General features: G+C 47.3%; 1 protein-coding gene and 1 pseudogene across 2 annotated transcripts in view; one reads left to right on the plus strand and one right to left on the minus strand.

Moving 5' to 3' along the window:
- Positions 1 to 715, plus strand: part of LOC129546927 (NACHT, LRR and PYD domains-containing protein 11-like) — a 52,374-nt pseudogene extending 51,659 nt beyond the window's left edge. Inside the window, exon 7 of the transcript XR_016035765.1 lies at positions 587 to 715. The product of XR_016035765.1 is annotated as an NACHT, LRR and PYD domains-containing protein 11-like (transcript). The remainder of the gene's footprint in view (positions 1 to 586) is intronic.
- The window catches only part of HYDIN (HYDIN axonemal central pair apparatus protein), a 415,120-nt gene continuing 398,846 nt past the window's right edge, over positions 653 to 16,926 (minus strand). Inside the window, exons 79-87 of the mRNA XM_088830541.1 lie at positions 15,778 to 15,933; positions 14,507 to 14,784; positions 13,496 to 13,715; positions 11,709 to 11,921; positions 10,496 to 10,659; positions 9,572 to 9,722; positions 5,016 to 5,246; positions 2,846 to 3,070; positions 653 to 1,135 (exon numbers count right to left, since the gene is read on the minus strand). Of these exons, the coding sequence (XP_088686667.1) occupies positions 653 to 1,135; positions 2,846 to 3,070; positions 5,016 to 5,246; positions 9,572 to 9,722; positions 10,496 to 10,659; positions 11,709 to 11,921; positions 13,496 to 13,715; positions 14,507 to 14,784; positions 15,778 to 15,933 (2,121 nt within the window). The remainder of the gene's footprint in view (positions 1,136 to 2,845; positions 3,071 to 5,015; positions 5,247 to 9,571; positions 9,723 to 10,495; positions 10,660 to 11,708; positions 11,922 to 13,495; positions 13,716 to 14,506; positions 14,785 to 15,777; positions 15,934 to 16,926) is intronic.

The raw sequence follows: 16,926 nt of genomic DNA on the forward strand, positions 1-16,926 counted from the left end.
CAGAGACTCACTGCTCCACAAGCTGAGTGGGGTTGGGGAACTGGGGTCTCTATTAGCATCTCTGCAGGATCCAGCCTTCTGTGAGAACTTTCTATGGGAAACAGATCAGGGACCCAGAGATGGGGGAGTGCCTGAACTTCTATCTCTGCAATATTTGCCTTGTTGTGTCTGCTCTTCACTTTGAAAGTAGTGGCTTGTTTGGCTTTCTTATGAAAGCAGAATAAAATACCGTGTCAAAACAGAGTCATGGGTAAGGGCTCTTGAAGCCATCGTGGGTTTTAAAAAGAAACTGCGGGGCCCCAGAGTCATGTGCTGCTAAGTGCCATGTGAGGGAAGGTCACCTTATTAAACGTAGGGATTATTACACAGTGCCTGGGCTTTGCAGATATATTAAGAAACCAAACTTAGAGACTTGCTCTTGCAAAGTAAAATATAGCTCTGTTTTATACAGTTACCGAGTTAAGAGTATCTGTATTTCATATAGATATTTGGAATTCATATAATATGGAAATAAGTGCCCTTATAATTGAATTGGAGATAGTACCTTTAGAGTTCTCATTATTTCTCTATTCTTTGTGGGGCTTAGAACAACACACAGGTCTTCATGGCTGATGAGATGGCCTTTTGATGATGCTGCTGACCCTGCTTCTCACTACAGGGTGATCCCCTTCAGGTAATAAACCCACTTAATTCCAGTGTTGCTGTCGTCGCTGGCCGGGCAGGCTACAATCAGCTTGCTGGTGATGGGTGTTTTGCTGCCCGATGGGTTTCCTTCGAAGTAGACGGTGATGTTGTTGATCTTCTTGGGCTTCACGGAGTCCATGGCACGGACGGAGAACGCGTTGTTCTCCACGATGAAGGAGAAGGTGACCGGGCGGTAGAAGACGTTCTTGAAGGGGATGATGATGCTGTAGCCGGCTCGGATCAGGAAGGGGCCTTGTGGCTTGGGGGCCAGAGCCACCCCGAAGAGGGGGATGGTGTATTCGCCGCCCGCGAGTGACGACAGGCTCAGGATGCCCTTGCTCTCGCCCAGATGGCTGGGCTCGAAGTACACCTCCACGCTGACCTCCGTGCCGCCCTGCGCCCCAGGTGCCGCGTAGATGACCTTTTCCGTGTGGAAGTCTGGACAGTCGGTCTGAAAGGGGAACACATATGCTCGGCTCACCCTGGACCCTGAAGAGCAAACCTGCAGCTCTGGGCCCTCCCCAGCCCCCCCACCCTCGGACATGAGCAACCTAGGCTTGTGTGAGGCAGGGCAGCTGTACAAAAGTCGAGTCCTTGTCACTCTCTTGAAGAGTAGGTATTACTAGTTTATCCCTAGTTTACTAAGAAGAAACCAAGGCCAAGAGACACTGAGGCAGGGTGATGTGGGCAGCCATCCTTGGTGCTGCTCCCCTGCACCTGCACTTCTTTCCTTCCACAGGCAAGGAGGACTGGATATTCTGGCTCCTTGTGGATGGGGTGGGGGCTAGTTCTGGATAATAAGCTGAGAACAGAAGTACAAGATGTCCCTTCCACACCGGAGTGTTTAGGTGCCAGTTTGGGTCCCTCTGGGGTCTCTTCACCCCTTTGCTCCTATGACTGGAACATTTGAGATGGTGGGTGCCCTTTAGCCTGCATCCCTGAGTGGCTGGGATGAGCAGAGTCCCCGCTGACCGTGACTACACAGAGAAGCGCTAGAGGAGACTTTGTTGTTTTAAAGCCACTGAGATACTGGGACTGTTTGTTACTGCAGCATAACTGGGCTTTTCCTGATGGATGGGATGACTAGGAGCCGATGCCTCTTTGAAAACTGTGAATCACCATCTTGTACACCTGAAACTTATGTAAAATTGTACAAGTATACCTCAGTTAAAAAAAACCTCTGCCTGGTGACCATGGCCGTGGGACCTCAGTGTTAACCGGGCGCGTGGCCACCTACTGTAAGGCTACACTCCAGTGCCCCTTGTTGCTGGGTGTGGTCATATCAAGTTTTCTTCAATAAGTGTGAGTGGAAGTGAGGTACACAGCTCCCCGCTTTTCCCACGGTAGCTGGCTGCAATGAGGACGCCATGGTAAACCGTCTTGGTCCATGTGGACCGAAGCAACTCTCTGGAGAAGGAAGGACATCAGGACGAAGGGGTCTGGGTGCCTGAGGTCATGGCGCCTAACCCTAAGTCCACGCTGCTATCTGAGAAAGGAATTCATTTTATTTTGTTGGCTTTGGGGAGATTCTGTTTCAGTAGAGAATCCTATATTCACACTGATGTAACATATGGAACACTTGCTATGGGCCAGGCTCAGTTTTACATGCATATTTAAAAAATCCTGACAGCTATCCTGTGAGAGTGTTGGTCAGTTATTCATACAAAGAATAAACAGTGAAGCGAGGATTCAAATCCAGGTCTGTTGGATTTCACAGCATGTACCCATGACCACTGAGCTCTCAGTAGAGCTTATCAATAACTGACCAATACTCTCACAGGATAGCTGTCGGGATTTTTAAAATATGCATGTAGAACTGAGCCTGCCCCACAGCAAGTGTCCCACATATGCCTCCTGTTACATCAGTGTGAACATAGGATTAACTAGTGGAGCAGAACCTCCCCAAAACCAGCTGCTTCTGTACCGACCGCCGAGCAGCGCTGCTCCCCACCACGCTCCAGCTTGTTAAACCAGAAAGTCTGTGAGGAAGAGCCCAGACCTGATATTCCTTCTGATACTCTGTTTCTAGCTGGGAGTTTTCAATCAGATGAAGGCCCTGAGTGTGAGTTTCGTGTTCTGCACCGCAGTGCCCTCCTCCTGTTATTTCTGAGCCCAGACTTCTGCAAAGTGGAGGGCGGAGGGCGGGACCGGGGCTGCTTACCCTGCAGTAGTATTCTGTCTTCTGCCGAGTGTAATTGGTGAACTTGGCAAAGATGCTCTGGCCGCTGCCAAGAACAGCCTGGAAGTGGACGGGCTTTTCAGGCAGTGCTGGCAAGGCTTTCAAATTGAGCTCATATGGGTAGTAACCCAGGTCGCTGTTGTGCAGTGTCAGTTTCCCGAAGGTTTCTCCAGCTTTCAGGGGCTGGAATTCAAATGTGAACGTTCCCTGCGAGAGAAGACAGAGGCTCCAGTGATGCTGAATGTCCGTCCCTCCTCTGCCCCTCTGGGGACCTCAGAGCAGCTTGGCCGTAGATGCTCACGCTGATCTTGAGCCTGGGGAACCTCTGTCCAAACCAGTCCACTTTTCCTCCCTGGAATTTTTCCCTAGTCGGGGTATTTCTATATCTGGAATCTCTCCGAATATAAAAATAGGTACTGGATCCTCTCTTGAGAAGCGTAATTACAGAGACAGGAGTGGATAGGCTGGGGGAGCAGGAGGCTAAAGGTCAGGCAGCTCCTTCTCTGCTCATGGACAATCTCCAACCAGCTTCTGGGGTTCTACCATCATTTAGCGGGGAGGCATTCTGCTTCCTCTATTGTCGTCCAAAGCAAAACAAAACAAGAACCAAAGAGTATTGCTTATAAAAGCAAAATAAGGGCGATAATTCCAATGTATTAGCAGTAAAAGACTGGATAAATAAATTATACTTCAATCACTTCAGTGGAATATTATGTAGCCATTAAAAAGGAAGCACCAAAGCTCTAATCATTGAAATTAAAGGTGGTAATAATATTTTAGGTGGAGAAAAGAAGATTCCAGAAATGTATGAGTTCATTGTTGTAGAGAGGAATATGTCTACATATGTATAGAAAAGACACAGCAAGGCTATATTGAACTGTTACCAGTAATTGTCTTAGGGTGGGGGAAATGAGATTTTGGGGACTTTTCTATTCTTTATTGTTTTTTTGGCCATGCCAAGTGGCATGTAGCATCTTAGTTCACTGACCAGGGATCGTACCTGTGGTCCCTGCAGTGGAAGCACGGAGTCCTAACCACTGGACCGCCAGGAAGTCCTGGGACTTTTATTTTCTGTTTCATGTACATAGAGATAAAATAGTCTTTTTGTCATGGACAGATATTGTTTCTTAAAAAACTTGGTCTTATTGAAAAATAAAGAGGATATCGTTAAAGTTGTTGTAGGTGTTTAACAGAAAAAAATGCAATGTTAAAATTTACATGATTTTACCACAATTAAAAAATTTGGATGAAAATGGACAAATGTGTAAACAAATATAGCTTACCACAACAGACTCAAAAAGATAAAGAAAACCCATATAGTCCCATAACCATTAAAGATATTTAATCAATAGTAAAAAAAATTTCCCTTAATAAAATTCCAGGATCACAAAGCTTTCTTTTTGCCAACCTAATATTCCACAAATTCTCCCATAGAAAAGAATAGGAGGAAACCTACCTCAACGAACATAATCTTTACATCAGACTCCAACAAGGCTAATATAAGAAAACTGGATGTGTTTCCTTACTTCCTTACTGAACATATATACAAAACATCTAATAAAAATATTATCAACTGATCCAGCAACTCCATTAAGTGTCCCTTGCTGTCCCTTTCACTACATATATTCCATGTGACTTACATAATTAGGAAAAGTAAGAAAAATAGTTTAAACTGAGCAGGGCAAACAAACATGTAACAGAGACAGCTAGTATTACTCGCTCAGTCGTGTCCGACTCTGCGACCCCATGGACTGTTGCTCACCAGGCTCCTCTGTCCATGGAATTCTCCAGGCAAGAACTGGAGTGGGTTGCCATTCCCTTCTCCAGGGTGTCTTCCCGACCCAGGGATCGAACCTGGGTCTCCTGAAATGAGGGCAGATTTTTACTGTCTGAGCTACCAGGGAAGCCCCAGTGGCTAATAAATAAATTCCTTTAACATGCCTGAGCCAAAGCTCTATGTGGCCCTGGTTTATACAAGGACTTGGGCAACGGGGAAGGGAGAGAATAGGACCTTGATGGATCGGTTGTCCTCCGCCCTCTTGACTACTGCCAGGCTGCCCCAACTCAAGGATGCAGAAGTGGTCCAGAGGCCCCCTGGGCAGAGTCTCCATCACAGATATCCAGTGGGGAGCCCCCACAGGCAGGGCCATACCTCAGAGTTGGCCGGCACCACGAACTGGGAGGGCAGGCTGATGTCGGGCATCCTGCATTCCGTGGAGAAGGTCACCAGGTAGGGCAGGGGGTTTTCCACCTTGATGGAGGCCGAGGTGCTCTGCCGGACGGGGCTCACCATCTCAATGGTTTTGATGACACCTGAAGGGGTGACCCTGAAACTCAACGTGTAGTATAAGAACTCGTTGGTCACCTCATTTCGGAAGATCACCTGGATTCACAGAGAGAGGGGGAGGAAGTGGGGCGGGGCAGAGGGGTTAGTTCGGGGTCTTCCACCATCGGCAGGACCCTTCTCTCTGCTAGCAGTGCCTGGGCATGTGAAGCATGGGGCCCAGGCTGGCATGGGCCCTCCCAGGCTGCGCGAACCCGCCACCGGCCCTTCTCTTCAGGTGTTCCGCTCTGGCTCCTTCCAGGTAAGCCGGCATGGAGGACCCTGGGTTGCTTTAGAAGAGGCGAGAGCAGCACGGTCTAGGGCTGAGGAGGAAGGTGTCCTCAGTGGGGACAGCGAGTGGTCCTGGAGAACAAGCAGGGCCTCAAGAGGTTCACGCGTGGTGGGTTTCACGCCTATTCCTGCTACTGCTGGAACAGTTAATACATCAATACTAATAATAATGGCATCTAACACTTCCTGGGTGTTCACTGGAAGGACTGATGCTAAAGCTGAAACTCCAATACTTTGGCCACCTCATGTGACGAGTTGACTCACTGGAAAAGACCCTGATGCTGGGAAAGGTTGGGGGCAGGAGGAGAAGGGGACGACGGAGAATGAGATGGCTGGATGGCATCACCGACTCGATGGACATGAGTCTGAGTGAACTCCGGGAGTTGGTGATGGACAGGGAGGCCTGGCGTGCTGTGATTCATGGGGTCGCAAAGAGTCGGACACGACTGAGCGACTGAACTGAACTGAACACTTAAGGATTACTGTGTCGTAGGCACTGGAAGTTGGACCATGAAGAAGGCTGAGCGCCAAAGAATTGAGGCTTTCGAATTGTGGTACTGGAGAAGACTCTTGAGAGTTCTGTGGACTGCAAGGAGATCAAACCAGTCAGTCCTAAAGGAAATCAACTCTGAATATTCACTGAAAGGACTGATGCTGAAGCTGAAGCTCCAATACTTTGGCCACCTGATGTGAAGAGCTGACTCACTGGAAAAGACCCCGATGCTGGGAAAGATTGAAGGCAAAAGGAGAAAGGGGTAGCAGAGAATGGTTAGAGAGCATCACCAACTCAATGGACATGAGTCTGAGCAAACTCAGGGAGACAGTGAAGGACAGAGAAGCCTGGTGTGCTGCAGTCCATGGGATCGCAAAGGACCGGACACAACTTGGCAACTGAATGACAACACACGCACTGGAGGTACTTTTTCAATTCACACAGCTTGTGGGCAACATTACTATTTCCCTCACTGATTTTTCTAAAGGTGAGGAAACTGAGGCTAAGGAAGTTACCTTGCCCAGGGTCTTGTGCAAAAAAGTATCAGAACCAGGATTTGAACCCAGGTTGGCCTGACTCCAGAGCTCACACTTGTTGCCCACATCTGACTTGTTGACAGGTTGCTCCCTTTTGCAATTCTTTTCCTGGATGTCTAATGACATTGAGCATCTTCTCATGTGCTTCTTGGTCCCTCAGACACTTACTTCTGTGAGGCAGAGGATTCCAGTTTTTTGTCCTTTTTAATACCTTGAGTTGTTTATCTTGTTAGGTGATAATAGTTCCTTACGTACCTGCCTTTTTACTTTTGACCTTTCATTGTCTTTAGAGTGCTCTGACCGCCTCTGTATTTTGATAGGAGTGTTGTTTTACATTTAAAGCAATCATTTATACATTTAGGTTGAAGTCAGCCCTCTTGCTATTCCTTTTCCATTTGTCTCTTTTATTTTTTTTAATTCCTTCGTTGCTACTTTTCTGCCTTCTTATGGATCAGTGTGAAATCTCTTTGAATGTCTTTTATTTCCTCTATGGCCTCTTAGCTATATTTTTAAAGAACATAGTTTTAGTAGGTGCTCTAGAACTGACGACTTATCAACATTTAATGTAGAGTTGGTATTTTATCACTTCCCACTTCGTAACTGACGCTTTATGTTTCCGATCTCACACATCCTACTTCACAAATGCAATAATCTTACAGAGGTATAACCTCATTTACCTACCCATCCCATCTTTTGGGCTTTTGTTGCTATATCTTTTATGTCTACATGCATTCGTCCACCTTACGATGTTGTTATATTTACTATAAACTGCCAGTTGTCTTTTTAAGAAAGTTCTAATAAAAATATATATGCTTCATATTTATATACTTATTTGCCATTTTTAGAGCTCTTCTTCCCTTCCAGTGGATATCTACGTTCCCACCTGGCATCATTTCCTTTTGACTGAAGAATACCCATTAGCATATTTTGCAGCAAGGCCAGTGGGCTGGCAATGAATTCTCTCATCCTTTTTTTAAAAAATCTGAAAATGTATATTTTACTGTCTGTTTTAAAGGATATTTTCAGTGAATAAAGATTTCTAGGTTGACAATCTCTTCTTTCAGCACTTTTCAGAGGGCTGCTATTATTTCTGCAGAGAAGTCAGTGGTCATTTTTATTGGTGCCTCCCTGTACATAATAGAATTTTTTATCGGGTTGTTTTCTATTTATCTTTGGTTTTCAGCAGTTTTACTATGATGTGCACAGGCATGATTATCTTTGTTTCTCCTGTTAAAACTCTACCAAGTTTCTTGGATTTGTAAATTGTTTAAAAAAAAAATAAAATCAGAGAAATTTCAACAATTACTTTTTCGGATAATCTTCTCCCCTGTCCAGCTGCCCCAACTATTAACTTCCTCCTCCTCAGTTCCCCAAACCTGATATGCTCTGTTCAGACCAGCTCACTGCACTGCAATCAGGAAACTCTCCCCAAGGCAGAGAGGATAATCACAGGACTCATTTCATAAATTGGGTTTCTTCAACTAGAAGACTCAGACATTGTCAAATAGCTCTGGATTTTTTTTCCAATCATTTTGAAGAGTATTTCTTCCCTTTATTATTGTGTTTTTCTGTTTCAGGCGCTTCTACAAGATGGGTATTGGAACTTCTTGATTTGTATTTTATGTCTCATATTTCCTTTCATTTTTATTAAGATACAACTCACATGTTATAGAATCTACCCATTTAAAGTGTACAATTTAGTGCTTTTTTAGTATATTCACAAAGTGGTCCAACCATCACCACTCATCTTCATCACCCTCAGAAGAACCTCTTTATCCAGCAACACTCATTCCCATGTCCCCCTAACCCATCCCCTCTCGTCCTAGGCACCGCGAGTCTCCTTTCTGTTCCTATATACTTTCCTATTCTGGACATTTCATATAAAAAAAAAAACCATACAATATGTAGCCATTTGTGACTGGCCTTGTGCATATAGTGTGATGCTTGCAGGGTTCATTTCAGCGTTGCCTGTATCAGTACTCGGTTCCTATCACTTTTTATTGTCAAATAATATTCCATTGTATTTCTCTGTTCACCAGCTGATGGAAATTTAGGTTGCTTCCATTTTTTAGCTCTTATGAATAATGCTGCTATGAACGTTTATATATAGGCTTTTGTGTGGACATATGTTTTCACTTATTTTGGGAATAAATTGCTGAATTCTATGGTAACTCTAGGTTTATCCATTTGAGGAGCTGCCTGCCAGACTGTCTTCCAAAGTAGCTTCACTATTTCACTCCCACCAGCAACACATGAAAGATCCGTTTTCTCCACACCCTTGCCAGTACTTGTCCTTATTTCCTTTCATTCTTGCCATTTCTTTGTGCTCATGTGCTATTTTTTTTCACTTTAGAATCTTTCCCTAGGTGATTCCATCCTCCATCTTGGTGTCAAGCACTATCTGTAGGTGGATAATTCCTGTACGTTCTCTTCAGCCCTGACCTCTCAGTGAGCCACTGAACCATGTACTCCTTTTCCCCAAAGCACATATAGCCATTTTGAAATTACCCACTCAGAGTGCAGTTACATGATGAATGCTCATCTCCTCCACTGGACTGTGTGTTCCAGGAGAACAGAGTCTGTGCCTATTTTTGATCACTGCTGTGTTATCAGCACGTAGCATAGCATACGGTACATGTGCTCAAGAGATGCTTGTTGAGCTGATGAATGAGTCGGGAGGAACAGTCCATGCGTGAAGGACCTGAGGAGTCCTGGAGTCACCGGCTCTGAGATGAATCCTGGCTCTGGCGTCACTAGCTGTGTCGAGGGCTCAGCCTGATGCTGGGTGCTCTTGAAACCCTCAGGAAAGGGCTCTTTTGCTCTTATGATTGTGGTCTACCAGAGTTACCTACTGCTTCAGGGTTTTCACGATTCTGCCACCTTGAGGGCTTGGTATGGGCCTACATGCTGGCTGGCTATCTAGTCTCATATTAAAGGGTCTGGTCCCCCTAAATGGTCAGTCTCGCAGGATAAGGGAGGGTATATCTTCCCTCCCAACACCAGGGTCATCAACCTCAGGGCCAAACCTCCAGGGTCCCAGGGCAGTGCCTTTAGTGTGTGGATACCTTTGCTGTGTACAGTCCCTCCTTGTAGGAGAAGAAGTTCAGCTTGTAATCTTTCTTGGAGGAGGACAGCACATCAACGTAATCAAGGCCCTTTAAGGTGACACTCGGGTCAGGCTTCTCTGGTTTCAATATTTCCACAATGACCCTGAATCTGGGGGAACACAGGGGTGCAAGAAGAGGAGATGAAGTGAGACAGTTTGCCCAAAGGAAAGAAGGCAAGGTACCTTGTCCACTCTTGATTTCACAGAAAGCATGTGGGGCCAGGGTTCTAGCCTCCACACTGTCACTAGTAATAACAGGAACTGCCATTTAATGACTGCTTATTATGTGCCAGGTACTGAGTCCTGCTCCACGTGGGTTATATTACAAGCTTTTAGTCACCACAGTGTCTGTAGGAGGCACGTCTCGTTAGCCTCTCTATTTCACTAGGGAAGAAGTTGAGGTAGAGAGAAGACAGCATGCTCAGGTAGCAATGCTGAGTTACAGGCAGAACTAGCATTCAAATGTGGGTCTGCGCCTTTATCCGCTATGCCGAGCAGGTAGCTCTCTTCTCCCAGCCTTTGGCTCCTTTTCCATAAAAGAAGGGCATCTGGCTGGCCTCCAGCTCCTCCAGCTTCTTTTCTCTCTGCAAGTACAATATACGAGGATCTGGCCAGTGGCTGATGTGATAAGACAGGGCTCTCAGTAATCACCACCACGATGATCGTTTTGACAGTAATAACAGCTAACATTTATTGAGCACTTATTTTGTGCCTGGCACTCTTCCAGGAGATTTACAAGGTGTCAGCTGCTCACAGACAGCCCTGAACAGGACACGCTCTGTGGGGCACAGGTCGGGCAATGCCTGGCAGCAGCACAAAGGGCCAGACTCGACACTGTGAGTCCTCCCTCCATCCCCTCTTCATCCCCCACCTATTCTCTCACCTCTGGGGCTTGTTCAGCCAGTTGGTGATTGGCAGGAGCTCAGTGTAGGGTGTCTTACATGGCACTTCACGGTAGATATTGGCCACAGCCTTGGGGAGCTCGGAAGTCCCGTGCAACATGTACAGCCAGCCAGTCCCATCTGGGAGGGGGAAGAAGAGGGTGCCCTAAGAGAAGAACAGCTGTGGTGAGATGACACAGAGGGTCCTTTATCAGCTACCTCTAAGGCACGGCAGCGACACAGGATTAATGAAGTTATGCAAATAGGTTTAACACTTTTGGAAAGCAGCTTCATAATATGTTTCCAAGAGCCATAAACATGTTCATGTATATTTGAACCAGGAATCTCATCCCAGGGAACTTATGGAAGAAAAATCTCTGCAGCGGAAAGAGTTATACATAAACGTGTACGGTCAGTCACTCAGTCGTGACTGACTCTTCGTGACCCTTTGGACTGTAGCCCGCCAGGCTCCTTTCTCCAAGGGATTTTTCAACCAGGGATATTGGAGTGGGTTGCCATTTCCTCCTCCAGGGGGCCTTCCCAACCCAGGGATTGAGCCAGTCTTTTGCGTCTCCTGCATTGCAGGCAGATTCTTTGCCACTGAGCCATCGGGGACACCTGTGTATATTAGAATCGCTTCTATTGATGAAAATTTAGAGATGACTTAAACATCCAACAACTGGGGGTGTTAAATAAATTCCAGAACTGTCATTCAGTGAAATATTAGTCAGTCAGTAAAAATGACTATCATGGATCATACAGTTAAACAGAAGCATGCTCATGAAGTGATGGAAAGTCAAAGTAAACGGTGCGGAACTGGTGACGGCAGCCACGGCTGGCTGAGTCAGGACTTGACAAGTCAAGACAGACGAAAACAGTTCTTTGTTTGTGAGGGGAGTGGAAGACTGTGGCTCCTTTTTGCAATCTTTATCACAGTCACCTTGATATTATTTGTGCACTCAAACTAAGTGTTAATTGCTTGATGCTTCATCCGGGACTTCATCTCAGAGATGAGCCTCTGGTTCCAAGAGAAGCCCCTCAACATGAAAATATATGGACAAAATGGGGAGCTTTGATCTTGATAAGCTTTGGACACAGTTCCCTGTGGTTTCCGCATTATCTGTAGGGTCCCCCCTTGTCCTCACATTCTCTCTCCCACAGCTCCTTCCTCCAACAGTGCCAGGAAACCGATGTGGGAGGCGGGGCTCAGCCTACCTGATGTTTGCGGTTCTCCACATTCATGGTGCGGGGCCGGTAGGTGATCTCGTAGGGCTTGTTTTGCTGGTGAGGCTCCAGGGTGACGAACTCGGGCCCCTCCCAGTGCTCACCCTCAATGATGGGGTGCAGATTCCAGGTTTGGTTGGTGCGGTTTGAAAGCATGATGGTCTGTGTGTGCTTGGAGCGCACCTGGCAGGTGAAATTCACCACCTGGAAGAAGATGGATACCTCAAGCAGGCAGTGGAATTTACAAGTCTGGAGTTCAAAGGAAAGTTTACACACACATACACACGCATTTGGGAGCTGTCAGTATAGCAATTTTTTTTTTTCAAGGCCAAGAAACTGGATGAGATCATCAAGAAGTAAGTGTATTTAGAAAAAAAGAAGTAATTTTAGGACTAATTCTTAAAATCCTGCACACTCCAATGTTAAGAAAAATCAGAAGGGGAGATGAGAAGCAGAAACTATTAAAGTGGGAGGAAAATGAGGAGAGGATGGTATCCTGGAGGTCACATAATGAAGGAAGTGCTTGAAGGAGGAGGGGCTTGTTCAAGGTGTTCAAATGCTATTGACAAGTCAAGTAAGACGAGCAGTGAGAACTAGCCACTGAATCTAGCAACATGGACAATGTTGCGCTGATGTAAAGGGAATCAAAGAGTTCACCAAGGGGATGAGAGGAGTTTAGCAAGAGACCCACACATATATGATCAATTGGTTTTTGACCAAAGTGCAAAGGCAATTCAGTGGAGAAGGAACAATCTATTAAGTAAATGGTTCTGGAACAACTGGATATCAGTGTACAAAAAATGGATTTTTTGAATTTTGATCCATAATCTTACACTACATGCAAAAATGAACTCTAAACAGACTGAAGATATAAATTCAAAACTTATGTCCTGAATATACAGAGCTCTCAAAACGCAGTAAAACAAGAAAACAAACAACCCAAATAAAAATGACTTGAACAGATACTTCAGTAAAGAAGACAGATGGATGGCAATGAAGTACCTGAAAAGATGCTTGACACCATTAGTCATTAGGGAAATCCAAATTTAAAACCACAAGATATCATCATGTACCTATTAGAATGACTAAAATTTTAAAACTCCTGACCATATCGAGCATTGGCAAGGATGTGGTGCAAGTAGAAACGTCTGATGTGGCTGATGGGGATGTAAGATGACTCAACCACTGTGGCAAACAATTTGGTAAGACCTTAAAAAGGTAAACATGTACCTCCCCTATGATCCAGCCATTTCACTCTTACATATTCACCCAAGAAAATGAAAGTATATATTCTTGCCAAGACTTGTACATACAGATTTATAACATACTGCATGATTCCATGTACATAATGTTGTTGAAATAGCAAGAGATGGAGATCAGGTGTCATTACGACCGTAAGCAATGTTGCCAGGAACTATCAGGTTTCCACTACTAGGGCTTCTAGCGAAAGGGTGAGCAGAGGTTAAGCCAGGTGTCACCCTTTACTTACAGAGCTTATGACAGAATGTGATCTAGCCAGAGATGTCCGTATAACCTTCCTTGAGAGTGAGATGCTTGGGTTGAGAGCTGAAGAATAAATAGGAGTTAACTAAATGGAGAGGGAAAAGGAGTCTGTCAGCAGTGGGAAGAGCATGTGCAGAGGCCCTGTGGTGCAGGGAGCAGGTCTGCATGTTTGATGTGGGCATTGAGGACTCTTTGAACAGAGTCTGATTGAGTTCTCTTGTGGGGCTTGCTGGGCCACTCCACCACTGGTCCATCTGTTGGCAGCACCTACTGACCTCTTTTACTGAAGGTGGTCCCACGCACACTCCAGACAGGGTTAGGCTCAGAGGACTGCCTCCCTGGATGAAGCAGATCAAGTTTTTGAGGAGAATCTCCTTGCCCACCTCGGTAGGATGGTAAGTCACTTCGAAAGAAACCTCCATGCCTGCGGTGATATAGCCCTCTTCTGGGCTGATGGAGAACAGAGGCTCAAGTTTTCTGGCATCCCATCTGAACCTTGTCCAAGATAGGAGACAAGGAAGACAGTTTATTAATATCCCAGCAGTGTCCTCAATGCTGCTGAGAAGAGACTCTGCGTCTGGCTTTCAGGTGGGAGGTTCATCCCCTTGTGCCCTTCCTGGGACCTAGGAGAAGGAAGACTGCCAGGAAAAGCCGGGGTGTGGGACCAAGGCCAAGTCATTCCTGCGTGCGATCTCTTCACTCTCCCTAGGGGCTGAGAAGGGTGGAAAGTGGTGCATCTTATCTTACTGTCCACAAGTGACACCCACTGGGGGGACATGTGCATGAACACATTTAAATGGTGCCTGAGGTCACACAGCTAGGATGTGGTCAGGCCAGGACTGGAACCCTCCCGAGCTGGCAGCCATGACCAGTCCCTGCACTGCCTCTCGGGTCTGATCCAGGAGGGTGGAGACGACCCCTTCACATGAGAGCTGCCCCTGATCCTGGTGGCCCTGGGACCCGCTGGCCCTGTGGTCACCCCTCTGTGGTCTGGCCCTTGGTCCAGGCAGGATGGTGAAGACCAGTGCTTCCAGTGCCAAGGCTGCCACACCACAGCTTCAGGGCACTGTGAAGGGCGCCCCCTGCAGGTGGGTGGTGTGCAGCAGGCGTGGGTGGTGTGCAGCAGGCACCGCTGTGGCAATGTGCTGAATGGTGATGGGGCGGGCACCTGCTGGTGGGCACCACTTTGAGCCTTAACTCCATCTGTGGCATGGGGACCACCAAGTACCCACTTCAGAGGGTCATGGGATAGTTAATGGGTACCCAGGCCCAGGGGGCTCTCCTACCTCGCACCCACGTCACCCGTGTTCAACATAAGGATGCGACGCGTGGCTTGTGTCTGACACACGACTGGTCCAAAGGGAAGATGCTCCTGGTCCAGGGAGATCTCCAGGGCCTGGCAGCAGCCGTTGATGAGGAAAAGGGGCCGCAGGAGCCCCATGCACTCCATGAACACCTCCTCGGAGAAGGGAGGGACACGCTTTAACGGGGTGAAGGTGACTTCCAGCTTCCGAACCTCTTTGGGCTTCAGAGTGATGTTGCGGAATGGTGACAAGGTGATGACCTGGACAAAACGACAACAAGTCTCAGCAGCTGAGGGTGGGGCGCTCCTGGAGCTCCGTTTCTGAGGTCCTGCTCCGAGCACGGATCACTGAGTAAATGGAAGAATGAACTGAGTGAAGGAGTGGGTACCGTCCATCCTCAAGATGAAATACACCTGGTCCCATTTCAAAGGGACATCCGAACACTGTGAGAGGAAGCAGGCAGCCGGGGCTGTGGGTTCCCTCTGCAGGGAGCCCGAGGACATGGATTTAGCAACAAGCACGTTTCTCTCACACAGCGGACTCCAGTGGAAAGAGGGACAGCCTTTCGGGGGCAGATGAGTGATGTATATTGAAACACGCTCTTCCTTTTGGTCCAAGAAGCCCACTTCTAGGAGTACATGCTCAGCAGAGAGTCATGAGTGCACACAAAGTTTTGTTTAAATATTACAACGTTGCTTATAAAATAAAATAAAAAACCAGGAACACCTGAAATGAGCAGAAATAGAGGCTTGGTTCATCTACATAATGAAGGTACAGATGAACAAATGAAACTGGATGTTTCGGAGTTACTGGTAGATGGTAAAAGTGGGTTTCAGAACAATCTGAAAGTTGGTAATTTGTGTTTAAAATGTGTAGGCAAAGCAGGGGAGAGAAAGGTAGCAATAATGTTAAGTGATTATTCCAGGGTATGACATTATAGGCCAAATGGTTTCCTTTGTGATTTTCCATATTTTTCAAATTTTCTGTCATGGAGATGTACATATATTCATTTGAGCCCAGATCTGGATCCTTTCAAGGGCACTTCCGTGTGTCACTGTTGCCCTCTAGAGGAAGAGGGTCTCCAAGCTGCGGTTTTCCACCTGTAAAAGGAGAGTGACAGGGGCGCCCCTATACCGTTTTCCATAAAGGTGATCAGACAGGGAGAACCCTGGGAATGGCCTGGCACACAGAAGCTGCCTGAGAACCGTGAGGTGTGGAGGCACCAAGATGCCACAGGGACCCCGGTCACCAACCTCGGTTTCCTGCAGTTCCGCTGAGAACATGACTGACAGGTTAAATGTGAGCTGGGCTTGGCTGTTGTTCATGATGGAAACCATTTTTTTCACCACCTGTCCAGGTAGGATGGCTCCTAACTTCACAATCTTATTGGCTGGATCTAGGACTAAAATCTGTGGACAAGAAAGAGAGCAGGGAGGGGGCGAGGGGCCAGCAGTTAATGAGCAAGAGAAACACGGTGTGTGTGCCCTAGTGAGGCAAGGGTGGCTCCCTCTCTTCCTGTGCCCCTCATTCTCCACACTTCGCCTTCGCTCACTCAACAAACATTTATGTGCATCAAATGTGCACTAAGCAACTTGCTGCACAATGACATCCTTAGAGCTGGGTTCAGAGATGTTAAGAAGGAAGGGCTCGGGGTACCAAGGGTTGAGCCAGCCTGAGGGTGCGGGAGGCCTCCCTGGGGAAGGCATGCTCACACTGGGAGCTGCTGGAAGGGCAGCGTCTGGCTTTAAGTCAGGGTGGTGTGGGGCTGCATCCCGAAGGAGACAAGCTGTGGCAAGGCCCTGAGCTGGAGGGAGTGGCCTGGTCAGGCCTGTGGCTGGGAGCGAGGTGGGGAACACAGGAAGAGAGTTTGGAGGGGGATCAGGTTTTTTTCTGGAAGAAGTGGGAAGCCAGTGCAGCCCGGAGCGGTCCCATCAGATGGGTATCCTGTGAGCGTGCCCTGGCTCGCTCCTCTGTGGAGAGGAACGGGAAGAGGGCAGGAGACAGAGCCTTGGAGAGAGAGAGATGACCATGGCGGCGGAGGTGGGAAAAGCACATACATCTTAAAGTCCGCATCTAAAGCCCTGATCAAAGTGCTGGCCTGCATGAGGCTGAGATCAGGCTGGGCCTTGCCCTCCGGGATGGTGTGACCCACACAAACAGCTCCCACCAGTCACTGTCACTTGACCAGCCAATAAACAGCACACCTCCCCCAACGGAAAGACGGGATCTTTCCCTCCCACCCACAGGTTTCCATGCTGTCTCCAAAGGTAAGAGTCTCTGGCCCCAGCCTGTAAGCTCCTGGAGGTCAGAGAACACGTGTAAGTCTCCTCTGGATTTCCGCAAAGCACCTGACACAAATGAATGCTGAGTGAGTGAATGAGTGAACACGTGAAAGGAACCAC

Source organism: Moschus berezovskii, chromosome 22 (genome assembly GCF_049115385.1).
Source record: "Moschus berezovskii isolate FMDL1 chromosome 22, NW_MosBer_1.0, whole genome shotgun sequence".
Taxonomy (NCBI): domain Eukaryota; kingdom Metazoa; phylum Chordata; class Mammalia; order Artiodactyla; family Moschidae; genus Moschus; species Moschus berezovskii.